This window comes from Xyrauchen texanus, chromosome 25 (genome assembly GCF_025860055.1).
Source record: "Xyrauchen texanus isolate HMW12.3.18 chromosome 25, RBS_HiC_50CHRs, whole genome shotgun sequence".
Lineage (NCBI taxonomy): Eukaryota > Metazoa > Chordata > Actinopteri > Cypriniformes > Catostomidae > Xyrauchen > Xyrauchen texanus.
The window spans coordinates 6,267,390-6,282,274 of record NC_068300.1 but is presented as its reverse complement, the minus strand read 5'-3'; the positions used below and the strand labels follow the sequence as shown (position 1 = coordinate 6,282,274).

The 14,885-nt window shown below is 39.3% G+C and overlaps 1 protein-coding gene across 1 annotated transcript in view; it reads right to left on the bottom strand.

Moving 5' to 3' along the window:
- Window positions 1–10,639, bottom strand: part of LOC127618956 (zinc finger protein 45-like) — a 15,756-nt gene extending 5,117 nt beyond the window's left edge. Inside the window, exons 1-6 of the mRNA XM_052091662.1 lie at window positions 10,605–10,639; window positions 8,937–9,007; window positions 8,660–8,730; window positions 8,008–8,563; window positions 5,748–6,839; window positions 1,175–1,230 (exon numbers count right to left, since the gene is read on the bottom strand). Of these exons, the coding sequence (XP_051947622.1) occupies window positions 1,175–1,230; window positions 5,748–6,839; window positions 8,008–8,563; window positions 8,660–8,730; window positions 8,937–9,007; window positions 10,605–10,636 (1,878 nt within the window). The 5' untranslated portion in view covers window positions 10,637–10,639. The remainder of the gene's footprint in view (window positions 1–1,174; window positions 1,231–5,747; window positions 6,840–8,007; window positions 8,564–8,659; window positions 8,731–8,936; window positions 9,008–10,604) is intronic.
- Between the last annotated feature and the right edge of the window lie 4,246 nt (window positions 10,640–14,885).

Below are 14,885 nucleotides of genomic sequence, written 5' to 3'. Positions count from 1 at the left end.
AAATCATGATTTAATGGACTGACATTGATTTTGAAACTTGTTTTCATGGAGTGTCACACAAGCATCACAGTCACTCGACCACATTATATACAACCACCACCGCTGTCTCCACACCCCCAATCTACACTCACTACTTCAAGTCAATGTGCCATCCAGAAGCTGAAGATCAGCGGGTGAGCGGCGCCTCATTGTGCCATCTCACACGGGCACAAAATCACTTTCCCGGACCTTCACTTCAACTGTCCCTTGATGATGGAAGGACCCGCCAAACCCCACCTGAGCAGCTGATTCTTTAGCCACCTTCAATAATCATCTAAAGATGCATCTCTTTCACGAGCACTTGACCCAATCCTACTAATGCAAAAACTTTCTTCATTCTTCTTTTGATTATTATTTATATATACAGGGCTGTTTCTGAGAATATGAGGACCCAAAGACAAATCCTACTTTTTTGACCAAGGAAAACCCTGAAATTAGCCTAAAAAGGATATACACAACATATTCTCACCTTCACGTAACTTATTTACAATCAGCCGCTGAATTTAACAAGATCATATCAGAAATGAATCATGATATTCTCAGATATCTATGGAGCCTCTCTGAGGACAGGACGGGACTTTTTCTTTTCTGAAATTGTTTTATTTTACACCCGCAATAAATTTACCATGATTTTACTACAGTAACCATATTTTAACCATTATATTTGAAATGACACCATAGGGACTGTAATAATACAGGAAAATGAAAACTATAGTTTGGATACAGTATACTGAAAATTACTATAGTAACCATGTTTTACAATAGTTTAGCCATGGATAATCGTGTGGTTACTATGGTTTTATAACAAATACCATAGTAACACTACTATAGTAAACACAGTTAAACTATGGTAATTTTGGTAAAACCAGTCATCACAAATTATGATTTGTTTACACATAGTTTTCGTTTCCCTGTATTACTGTTGTTTCACTACGGATATCATGATTAAAAAAGGGTTATTGTAGTTAAAACATGGTAAATTTATTGCAAGGGAATGAGAATATTGTTTCTTCTGAAACTGAATATTTGAACATGTTTGTCTCAAAACCGACACATAAGACGATAATAAACTTCGATTAACATTATTAAAACGTCACAGAAAAATACAAACACATTAAAACAAATATAAACTCACAAATGAAGATAAACACATTGAACATGTATCGACTGAGCGCTCAATTCTTCTTTCATCTTCTTGAGTTTAATGGCGCTTTTCTGTCTCCTGCTGGACTGGAGGACGCGTTTGAGAAAACTCATTCTGGGTTTTGTAACGGGCGCCTGCATGAATTATTCTGAGGGTACGCACAGAAATCTGCCAAACTGAACTTTATATGTACGAGGATACGGACATTTTTATTTTGTTTGCAAAAAAAAAAAAAAAAAAAAACATAAAAAGCGTTCAATTCTGGTGACTTTGATAAAAGCGTTTGCATTCATGTTAAAAGAGTAGCGTTCATGTAACCAATGGCTAAAGCATTTCTTCCAGTAACCATTCAGGACAGACACGTTGTCGCTAGGGTGACCAGACGTCCCGAAAAATTCGGGACAGTCCCGAAATCCAAGCAGTTGTCCCGAATCCCGAATCCTGCCCTAATTGTCCCGAAAATTAGAACAAAGTCTCAAGAGCAGACTCTCGAGTAGTTATAGTGTGATAGAATATTAAAAATTGCTCATTGCCGTCCTGCAGCCAGCTCCTGTCGGCTGCTCATTGCAACCATAGACAGTAAAAGAACGTAGAGAGCTGCAGTAGGCTACGTAGACTATAGGCGGCAAGGCGCGAATTTCATGCTCAAAAAAGTCACAAGGAGTGATTTGATTGGATGTTGCTGATGTTAAAGCGCAGTGTTTGTTTTATTTGTTTCATGATGACACTTGAGTTCAATGGTTTTTTTTATTTGTATTTCCGTGTTTACATGACAGACAGTAATTTCATTCAGAATTCCTCAATAAATAATTCTGATCTGGTCACCCTAGTTGTCGCGCAAAATAAACAAAACGCACCGCAATGAAAAGAGCGGAACGCAAGTGTCTCAAGACACATTTTTATCAGTTGTAAAAGTTATTTTTAACTTCACAGCGTCTAAAATTGCAGCGCTCCCATGAGAGACGAATGAAAACACATTCAGTTTGAACAGCCCCTTGTTCACATGACACGGCACTAGCTGAATTTCCTCAAAGTTACCTCTCAAAAAGACAGCCCTTTGTTTCAGATGATTGTTGGTGAATTTCCACTATATTCAGCACTGTATGTTCTCCATGTTCATAAATATCCCAAATTGGCCTGCAACTAATGATTATTTTGATAATCGATTAATCTAATTAATCAGTTCTCTCAATGAGTCTGTCCTGTGAACATCTATAACTGTCTGGTTTGGTTCAGGCACCAAATTAGAGAGAACGAAACTACAACAGAAAGTCAGGATTGCTGAGAGGATTATTGGTGCCCCCCTGCTCGCCCTCCAAGACCGGTACATCTCCAGAGTGAGGAAATGTGCAGGTAGAATCACTCTGGACCACATACACCAGCTCTATTACCAAGAAAGCCCAGCAGCATCTCTACTTTCTTCGAAGGCTGAGGAAAGCACATCTCCCACCCCCCATCTACATTCTATAGAGGGACTATTGAGAGCATCCTGAGCAGCTGCATCACTGCCTGGTTTGGGACTTGCACTGTTACGGACTGCAAAGCCCTGCAGATGGATAGTGAGGACAGCTGAGAAGATCATCGGGGTCTCTCTTCCCTCCATCAAAGACATTTACAAAAAACACTGTATCCGCAAAGCAACCAGCATTGTGGATGACCCCACACACCCCTCACACAAACTCTTTACCCTCCTCCCATCTGGCAAGTGGTACCGAAGCATTCGGGCCCTCACGGCCAGACTGTGTAACAGCTTCTTCCCCAAGCCATCAGACTCCTCAATACACAGAGACTGGACTGACACACACACACACACACACAGCGTATCCTGAGTTGCACTTTAATTTGTCACTTTATAACTGTCTGCTACCTCAATAACTGCATCACTATCTCATAGTATGTTGTTTACGTTTTTAGAAACTGTCATCTTTTTGCACTATTGTGTACTGGTCGGCGCTGCACTGTCTCTCACTGTGCCTATTGTACTGTTCATTGTCAGAAATTTATTGTACTGTCCCGTAGTTTTTGCACATGTTTGCACGTGCACTTTATATAGGTATATATAGGTATTTTATTTCGTTGTGTAGTCTCATGTGGTTCTGTGTTTGTACTATGTTGTTTTTATGTAGCACCATGGTCCTGGAGGAACGTTGTCTCGTTTCGCTGTGTACTGTACTAACTGTATGTGGTTGAAACGACAATAAAAACCACTTGACTTGACCTTCAGCAGTAGACACATTCTACATCTGTGGGACAGGAAGCAAAAGAGAAGGTCAAGTGCCTCTAACTATCTATTCTGTTGAACTATGTTGCTTTTCCATCATCGACTTGCGTCATCACAAACCTGCACATGATGGACAACACTTGCGCCTCGGTGTTGCATTCTGTAATTCAGCAGATGTAGATATCCAAGAAAGCGACTATAACTGATGCTCAAAATCTTTTTTAATAACACAGTTGATTGCAAGCTCCCTCTCGCACGTATATAAAAGGCAACTCATCACTTTTGTGATCAAAAGCGTTCCCTTCCACTCATGGTGCACGTGTGTTTGGTTTTGTGCAATTGATAATGTTATTATGCTTATGTTGGCAGAAACATATACACAATTTATTTTACTTCCTGAACAAGTGTGGGTCCGAGTACAGTCTGCTTTCTCACTCATGCGACCCACGCCACAGTTCCATTGCAAACAAACTCAAGACAACCTCCTAAAGGTAGCCCCTGGTTAGGATTTGAAAAACCATAATAGGTGCATGGTCTGCAATACAGCTTTCGCATGCTGCTCGTGTGAAAACCCCCAGTTAACTGAACATCTTCGAAAGATCAGATTTACAAACATTCTAAATCTTAAACATCTTAAAGGCATCTGCTGAATGTCTTATTGACATCTGAGAGGAAACATCTTACAGAAATATTGCTGTTGAACAAACAATCCCCCAAAATTTCTTCTTCCAGATGTAAACACACACATTAAATAGACGTCTGGGTGATGTACAGCCGTGGCCAAAAGTATTTTTGTGTTTTGCAAAGTTTACTGCTTCAGTATTTTTAGATTATTTTTTCACATGTTTCTATGGTGTACTGGAAAACAATGATAAGCGTTTCATAAGTTTTAAAGGATTTTATTGGCAAAAACATTCAATATAAAGAGAAACACTTGTTCTTCATAACCTCTGCAATCCGCTCTGGCATGCTAGATATCAGCTTCTGGGCCAAATCCTGACTGATGGTGATCCATTCTTGCCTTATTAGTGCTCAAAGTTAATTACAATTTGTGGGCTTCTGCTTGTCCACTCGCCTTTTGAGGATTGACCACAGGTTCTCTATGGGATTAAGATCCGGGGAGTTGCCTGGCCACGAATCCAAAATTTCAATGTAATAATCTCCAAGCCACTTCATTATCACTCTTGCCTTGTGACATGGTGCTCCATCATGCTGGAAAATGCACGGATCATCACCTATTGCTCCTGGATCATTGGGAGAAGTTGCTCTTGCAGGACGTTTTGATACCATTCTTTATTCATGGCAGTGTTTTTGGGCAGAATTGTGAGAGAGCCCACTCCCTTGGATGAAAAGCAACCCCACACATGGATGGTCTCAGGATGCTTCACTGTTGGCACAACACAGGACTCATGGTAGCGTTCACATTTTCTTCTCCGGACTATCGAGTTTCCAGTTGTCCCAAACAGTCGGAAGGGGGCTTCATCAGAGAAAATAACTTTGCACCAGTCTTCTACGGTCCAATCCTTGAACTTCCTGTAGAATTTCAGTCTGTCCTTGATGTTTTTCTTGGACAGAAGTGGCTTCTTTGCTACATTTCTTGACACTGGGCCATTGTAAAAAATTATTCGCCTCACTGTGCGTGCAGATGCACTCCCACCAACCTGCTGCCAATATTGAGCAAGCTCTGCACTGGTGGTGACACGATTCTGTAGCTGACTTCTCAGGAGGAGAGGGTCCTGGTGCTTGCTGGACACTCTGTGACGTCCTAAAGCATTCTTCACTGCAGTTGAACCTCTATCCTTGAAGTTCTTGATGATCCGGTAAATGTTTTTTTAGGTGCAATATTCTTTGCAGCAATATCCTTGCATGTGATGCCATTTTGATGCAAATAGATGATGGCTGGATGTCTTTCTTTAGAGGTAACCATTGCGAACAAGAACATAACGATTGGAAGCAATTCTTCCCTCCTTTTATAGCAATCAGTCTGCTCTTATAATCCCATCAGAATGATGTGTGATTTCACCTGACTAGTACTCGTTCTCACTTTCCCAGGTGCAGCTGATATGATTAATGTAATGATGTTGGCTGGTCATTTTGTGCCAGGGCCAAAAAACTGTGAAATTTGGGTTTTTATGATAAAGTTAATTTCTTTTGGCCAATGAAGCTTTTTGCAATTATTTAAAATGCATCTGATCACTCTGCACAATAATCGAGAAACAATGTGAATCAACACCACAACAACTGAAGCAGAAATAAAAAATGTATGTCACTGCCAATACGTTTGGCAATGGCTGTAGTGTTGTATCAGGGTCTTTGTGTTTATCTGAATTTCCAACTATTTACTTAATCTTGATGGACCTGAAGATGATTTTTGCTCACTGTGACTACATTGGCAATTATTTTTTACATGTTTCCATAAATCACTTGCTGCTCTTAATCTTTTACCACGTGAAGAGAAGTGGTATGGTTTCTCTCCAGTATGAATTCTCTCGTGTGTTTTCAGGTTTTGTGACAGAGTGAAACTCTTTCCACAGTGTGAGCAAATGTAAGGTTTTTCTCCAGTATGAATTCTCTCGTGTTTTTTCAGGTCTTGTGACTGAGAGAAACTCTTTCCACAGTGTGAGCACTTGTAAGGTTTTTCTCCAGTATGGATTCTCTCATGTGTTTTTAGAGTTTGTGACTGAGTGAAACTCTTTCCACAGTGTGAGCACTTATACGTTTTCTCTCCAGTATGGATTCTCTCATGTTTTTTCAGGTTTTGTGACAGAGTGAAACTCTTTCCACAGTATGAGCAAATGTATGGTTTTTCTCCAGTATGGATTCTCTTGTGTTTTTTCAGGTCTTGTGACAAAGTGAAACTCTTTCCACAGTGTGAGCACTTGTAAGGTTTTTCTCCAGTATGAATTCTTTGGTGCTGTTTCAAGTTGCTGGCTTTTGTAAAGATCTTCCCACATTCAGTGCACATATGAGCGCTCTCACCAATATGTATTGTCTGGTGCTCTTTTAAATTGGACAGGCATGCAAAACTCTTTCCACAAAAAGAACACTTGAAAGGCTTCTCATTTTTGTGTGTTTTCAGATGTTGTTTTAGGACTGAATTCAAAACAAATGTTTTACCACACTGATCACATTCAAATGTTTTTTCTCCAGAGTGAAAGCGAAGATGATCCTTGATATAGTATAAAGATGAAAAACTTTTTCCACACTGATTGCACTTGTATGGTCTTTCTCCTGTGTGAACTCTTGTGTGTCTATTAAGATGACTCATACATGTGAAACTCTTTCCACACTGAGAGCAGGTGAAAGTATTTTTGGCTGTTCTCCTTTGAGGCTTTTTTGGTGAGAAATTCTTCTTAGTCTTTGAGCCACTCTGATACTGAGGTTTCTCCTCCACTTCATTCAGCTCTTGACTTTCCTCTTTTAATTCCATCAGATCTGAAATGAACACAGTAAATTGAAAAATCAATTCAAGAGAGACAAATTTAAATAATCATATTGAACACTAATTAAAAGCACATCTCCCACCCCCCATCCTCTCTACATTCTATAGAGGGACTATTGAGAGCATCCTGAGCAGCTGCATCACTGCCTGGTTTGGGACTTGCACTGTTTCGGAACGCAAAGCCCTGCAGAGGATAGTGAGGACAGCTGAGAAGATCTTTAGGGTCTCTCTTCCCTCCATCAAAGACATTTACACCAAACGCTGCATCCACAAAGCAACCAGCATTGTGGATGACCCCACACACCCCTAACACAAACTCTTCACACTCGTACCGAATATGGGAGCAGGCTGCGCCAGCCGTGGCCTTTTCTCTCTAAGTTTTTCTCTCCATAGAAAAATGTATTCAGCTGGGGCCTAAAAATGCTCATAAAATGCACCCGGGAAGGCATCTTTTTCCATCCCTATTCTTTCAGAGGGAAAAGGCCCAATGGAGGCCACGCCCTGCACTGAAGAGAAGGGGAGGGTAAAAAGTTGCAAATACACCATATGGGCTAAATGGCTGGAGGTAAGTCCTGCCCTTCATAAGGGGGGGAGATTCTACAAACACAGTGACCGGGGCAGAGAGGGCTATGCCAAGGGAGACTGATCCGACTGCGCAGCTCCAAGAAGAACGCCACTTAGTGAAGATACGCCACTTCAGGGTGTAGAGCTGCCTTGTAGAAGGGGTCTGGCCTGAGTGATCGTGTTAACCACAGTGGGCGTTAGACCAGTTAGGTCCACCGTGTCCTGTCCAGGGACCAGACATGGAGATTCCAGAGGTCTGAGCGTGGGTGCCAGAGTGTGCCCCGTCCCTGAAAAAGAAGGTCCTTCCTCACGACAGCCAGGGAGGAGCTGTCGTGAGGAGTGTGAGGTCCGGGAACCAGGTCTGAGTGGGCCAGTACGGAGCAACAAGGGGGACCTGCTTCTCGTCCTCCCTGATCTTGCACAGAACTGTATTATTTTACGACATTCAATCTTTTTCTAAATCCTAAAATCTTTCTTTTTCTTTGATTTTTTATCCAGAAGCAGTGCAGCTCTGACTTTAAACAGCAGTGTAGGAAACAATGGGGTAGATGCACATTTTTAAAAGACAACAGAGCTGTTATAAAGAAAGAACCATACCTGAAGAAATCAAATCAGCATCCTTTCTATGTTTTTCCTCTTCTGTGTTTTCTTGTTTTATCTCCTCCATCTTCAATTCAGTCTTCACATCATCATCATCTTCATCACTCTGTTGTTCCTCTGCTGTGGTTTCTCCTCTCATCTTCATCAGTTTCCTGCAGTCCAGCAGCTTTACTGAACAAATCTTCATCTTCAGAGACTCTGTGGAGGTTTGATCATCATCATCATAATTGTGTTGTTCCTCTTCTGTGTTTTCTTCTTTTATCTCCTCCAGCTTCACTTCAATCTTCACTGGTGTCTGCAGCATCTGCTGTTCTCCAGCGTTACAGACAGAAGTCAGAGACTCTGTGGAGGTTTGATCACCCTGATTACCATCAGTAGAACAGAGTAAAGTGAGCTGTGAGTCCTGTGTGTCTCTGGATCTCTGTTCAGAGAGTTTGTCCAGCAGTCGCTGTGGTGTGGACTGATCTCTGCCGCTCCACACTGAATCCTGACATTCTGTGGAGGTCCCATCAGTCACACACACTGAAGATTGACAGGAAACATTTTCCAGCTCCTGACAAACACAACACAATCACATCTGTACAGTTCATCATATCACATCATTAGAAAGCTTACAATCTCAACTTTAAGGATGAAATGAATGTTTAACCTGTAACCTGTCGTCTCTCTCCATCAGTTTTGTCTTCAGTGACGTCACCTCTTTCTTCAGCTGAGAGATTACTGTGATGGGTAAATATACAAACATGTGCCTTGAGTTTGGGTTAATTTACCTGACAGTAGGAATATTATCAGGTGTTAGCCCACAGCAATCTTTATTCAACAAAAATCGCCTTCAATGAACTCATTTCCAATCAGCCGCTGGTTTAACAAGCTCATAAATCAGTAATAAAAGATGATATTCAGATGATATGAAATGAATGTTTAACCTGTAACCTGTCGTCTCTCTCCATCAGTTTTGTCTTCAGTGACGTCACGTCTTTCTTCAGCTGAGAGATTTCTGTGATGAAATCATCAATATTAATAAATCATGATTTAATGGACTGACATTGATTTTGAAACTTGTTTTCATGGAGTTATTCCACTTGTCAGGCCGCCATTGTAAATAAGAACTTGATCTTAATGACTTGCCTGTATAAAAAAAAAAAAAAAAGTGTCACACAAGCATCACAGTCACTCGACCACATTATATACAACCACCACCGCTGTCTCCACACCCCCCAATCTACACTCACTACTTCAAAAGATCAGCGGGTGAGCGGCGCCTCATTGTGCCATCTGACACGGGCACAAAATCACTTTCCCGGATCTTCACTTCAACTGTCCCTTGATGGTGGAAGGACCCGCCAAACCCCACCTGAGCAGCTGATTCTTTAGCCACCTTCAATAAACATCTAAAGATGCATCTCTTTCACGAGCACTTGACCCAATCCTACTAATGCAAAAACTTCCTTCTTTCTTCTTTTGATTATTATTTATATATACAGGGCTGTTTGTGAGAATATGAGGACCCAAAGACAAATCCTACTTTTTTGACCGACAAAAACCCTGAAATTAGCCTATAAAAGGATACAACATATTCTCACCTTCACTTAACTCATATATCAGAAATGAATCATGATATTCTCAGATTTCTGTGGAGCCTCTTCGAGGACAGGACGGGACTTTTTATTTTCTGAAATTGTTTTACGTTCCACCTGCAATAAATTGACCATGATTTTACTACAGTAACCATATTTTAACCATTATATTTGAAATGACACCATAGGGTCTGAAATAATACAGGAACATGAAAACTGTGCTAATAAAATACCATAACTATAGCTACTGTGGTAGTTTAACTATGGTATTTATAGTAAAACCATAGTAACCACATGATTAACCATGGTTAAGCTACAGTAAAAACACTGTAAACAATAAATCATACTGTAGTAAAAATGGCTTTACTAGTACCTACCAATACCTTGTTACTATAGTAATACTGTAGTAACCATGAATAAAGGTTTGGTTACAGCATACTGTATGTATGAATATACACGAATAAGGAGTAAAAACAAACATTTTCACTAAAATCACAATCTTAACTCAGTAATGTTTGTATTCATGTAGTCAGAATATTATAACAAACACTTTAGAAATTAGATCATAATGAAATGTACCTTCCAGACCCTTTCAAATTCACATTTCTCATGATTAGATTATCAAAGTAAACTCGTATATCCAATGAAAACATTACATACAACTACATAAATATTAAATATTAATAGAAATAACAATCGATGATCATGTCCGAAGACCAGGAAACCCCCTGAAATTAGCTAATAAAAGTCTATAGCTATACAACCGCCTTCACTGAACTCATTTACAATCAGCAGCTTGATTTAAAGAGTTCATATATCAGAAATTAAACATGATATTCTCAGATTTCTGCTCGTTTCTATTGAAACTGAATATTTTAAAGCATCCGTCACAAAACCGCCACATAAGCGAATAATCAGCTTCTTTTATTACCATTAAAACGCAAAAGAGAGATAAACTGTGGACAGAAAACTACACATCGAAAAAATAATATTATGCATAACAGATTGAGCATGTACCGAAATAAGTTCTTCTTCTTCTTCGGAGTCATTGGCGGTTTGCAAACCAGCTCTTGATGCTTTACCGCCACCTACTGGACTGCGGGATAAAAGTTCTAAAAAACGTATTCACGATCTTTTCATTATATTCAGTATGTGTGTGTCTGAGTAGGGTTGCACCAACTGTGCATAAAGTCTCACTTAATTTGAGACGTAAAGTTCACACTAAGGGATTAGTAACTGCTAGTTAGTTTGCAACTAAGTCGGTGCTTAATTTGGTTGCATCACATGTTTTTAAGGCAAGACTTAACAAGTAGTTTGTCTACTTACCCTGAAGCGATGATTTATAGTTAAAAAGTACTTAAATATGTATCTTTTACTCATCAAAAGTGATCAAATTGCTTTATAAGACATTCATTTAACCACTTGATTCATATGAATGATGTTAATGCTGATTGCCTGTGCTTTTTGGAGCATCAAAAATTGTGCTACCATCCACATCCATTATAAGGACCTATTGAGCTGAGGTGTTTTTATATTTCTCTATGTTCTGCTGAATGAAGGAAGTCATATACAGTACATCTGGAATGGCATGAGTGAGTAAATGATGCGAGAATTTTCATTTTTGGGTGAACTATCCCTTTAAATTCATGTTTTTAGAGACAACAGTGGCAAGATGTACAGTGAAAAAGAAGTTACATTTTGGTTTGTTCTCACCCAAAACCAATTGGATCACTTCAGAAGACATTGATTAAACCACTGGAGTCATATGGTTATTTTGATGCTGCCTTTATGAGCTTTTGGAGCTTTAGAATTATAATCCCCATTCACTTGCACATGCACATCTAGGATGCAACTTTTCAAAGACTAAGAAGAATATCTCACCTGCTATCATCTGCTCTCAGTGTGGAAAGAGTTTCACATGTATGAGTCATCTTAATAGACACATGAGAGTTCACACAGGAGAAAGACCTTACAAGTGCAATCAGTGTGGGAAAAGTTTTTCATCTGTATACTACTGGTCCTTTTTCTCAAGTTGATAACCAGTTGTTTGCTTTTGTGATGTTGAGTTGCAGATGGTTTGCTCCACACCACTCGACAAATCTGTTGACTATTTTCCTATACTCAGTCTCCTGTCAACCATACTGCCTACAACAGCAGAGTCATCCAAAAACATCTACAGGTGGCATAACTTTGAGTTGTACCTAAAGTCTGAAGTGTAGAGTATGAACCAAAATATAGATAGGACAGTTCCTTGAGGAGCACCTGTGGTGCAAACCACCTGCTGGGACACACAGTTCCTCAGCCTCACAAACTGAGCTCTACAAAATGTGGAAATCTATGACCAAGGACATCATGGGGCTATCAAACCACATTACTTCTAGTTTCCTTTCTAGTATTGCTGGTTGAATGGTGTTAAAGGTGCCGGAGAAGTCACAGATCACAACCATCACAGAGCTTTTTTTCACAGCGTTTCATCTTCTACGGTTTCATCCGAAGACGCACCCGTGTTACGAGCCGAAATACACAATCTCATCGAGAAAAATGCGATAGAGATTGTGCCAAATTGTCAAGCACAAAAAGGGTTTTATAGCCGTTATTTTCTTAGAAAGACGGCGGACTTCGGCCAATCCTGGATCTGAGACATTTATATCACGCACTTATAACTTTTATGCGTGAAGCAGATCTAATGGTGCAGTTTTCAGGGTGTGTCGCCCGGTGTCAAGTGTCAACACATTCAAAATATAAGATATTAAAACGAACAAATGTCTATTTTTCCAGCCTGTTGTATCAGTATTTATTTATCACTCCTTATATCAGATACAGTTCCTATATATTGTTATTTACACAGGGCAAATATACTATTTATCTAAATCTACTTTTATTACGCTTCGTATTTTAATGGGGATATAATTAATGACAGCTGACAGTTACGTGAGCAAACAAGGTTTAAACATCAACTGTAACAAAATAAAACTGAAACGGATGGCTTTTTAACACATCTGTGTACAAATATGAAGGCTGTTTATTGGATAAATACAGGTAAACATCATATTATGTGACTACTTTACGAAGAGCTTACGAACTACTAGCTAAGTCTTGTCTTAAGAACAGTTGGTGCAACCAAATTAAGCATCGACTTAGTTACAAACTAACTAGCAGTTACTAATCCCTTAGTGTGAACTTTACGTCTCAAATTAAGTGAGACCTTATGCGTACGTGCTTAATCTTTTATATTTTTCTCTCTTTAACACGGGTAGGATGGCGTTATCAACTTTTTGACTATATATATATATATGAAGAAAGTCATACACATCTGGGATTGAATTAGGGTGAGGAAATTATCAAATATCCCTTTAACATTCACTTATTTGTACAATACATAAAATGAAGTCTTAGGACAAAGTGAAAATTTTAGTGAATGCCGTATGTGGAATAATGACATGGAGAGCTTAAATAATTTTCAAGTAATTGCATATATTTCATATTTTTGAAGTTATCTTGTTTTATTGTTATGATCGAGTTCCAGTCTTGGTTCAAGGTTCGGCCTTTCTCAAGCCAACATCAAAGTCTGTCTTGACAAACCTTTTTTTTTCTAGTTCTGAAGTACTATGCAAAGAATGGCTCACATTCGCCCATAGGGGGGCGATACAGGCCACACCCAAAAGTCCCATTTTCAAAATTATTTCATTTCCACCCCAATTGTCCAATTCTTCTGAAACTTTGTGTACATGCCTCATTTCTCATGGGGAACAAAAGCCTCAAGGATCCATAATTTCCACCGTGATAGATTTTCCTGTACAGTGAAAAGTTTGAAAAACCTAAAGATCTTCTCCTAAACCATAGCTCCAATTGACTTGAAATTTGGTACCCATGTGTAGAATTTATGTCTTTCAATTTGTTACTTAGTAAAAATTAATACAACACAAAATGGCTGAAAGGGGTGTATTTATGTAAATGTCTACAATGCCTCAATATATATGTGTCAATAAATTAAATGTAATTTTGACTGATGGTATTTCAAACCTAACATTTGTCAAGATGACATCATTCTGAAATACTGTGCAAAGAATGGCCCACATTTGTCCTTAAGGGGCGCTACAGGCCATGCCCAAATGTCCCATTTTTGGGTCAAAAATTTTCTAATTTTGAACATTGATACTACAGGCCAATGGTAACCCCTAAACCAATAATGGCCCACATTCGCCCTTAGGGGGTGCTACAAGACATGCCAAATGTCCTATTTTCAAAGTGATGACATTTCCACCCCATTTATTCAATTCTTCTGAAACTTAATATACATACCTCATTTCTCATTGGGAACAAAAAAGCCTCAAGGATCTACAAGGTACGGCATGATGGATTTTCCTGTACACTGAAAACCTTTCGTTTAGTATTAAGTCAGAAAGACATGTTTTTTGGATTCCTCCATTGGGAGGGTTTAATCCCAACCATCTACTGATCAATTTTAAATGATTTGCCATTTTTAGGAGGAATCGCATTGCTGCTTGCAGCTATATTTTTATCTTATTGCGCAGTATTTTTTTTTATACACTGTGCTAAGTTTAAGAGAACTTTAATATATGTGAATACACTCAACACCTGTGTTCCATCTGCGTTCTGTTTTACAATTCGTTGTGCAAGACTGTCACATTTTTTTAGACACTGTTAATTTAAAAATAATTTCAATATTTATTAATGCATCTCTAGACACTTGTGTTCTGTTTCACCATTTGTTGCGCTGCATTGAGTGTTTTCACAAATCGACATTTTGATGAAGTTCAGGTTGCAAAGAGGAATTGATGCTATTTAGGCTCATAGCTCACTATGCACATTATTCCCTGAACTCTTGTCAGTTTACCGTGCACATATTTGGGGTATTAAGGCACCTTTCTCCTTATCGTTAAATGCATGCAGGACTTAAACATTTTAAAGTCCTTCATACTGTTGCACGAATTCTGTCGCTTATATGAATTTAAACCATCACCTTTGTACACAGCCAGGGTAAACTGCACCTTATCTTTGTGTTTGGAAGAGTTTTGTGAATCAGATGCTGTTTTCTGTAGTCCTTCAAATAAATGCACTGCACCTGTGAGACACGGATTCCCTGAGCTTGTCCCATCAGTCACTTGCTCGTGCTGCTGTTGTCCAACACTCGTTTGGCCGAACAAATGTTATTTCACATAAGGCTGACATTCATGTGGATTTATAATAGAGACCCCTGGGCAACTGCCCAATCAGCCCGGTGGTTAATCCGTACCTGCCAGTTCTCATTTTCTGCAAATAAATGCTCTAAATGAC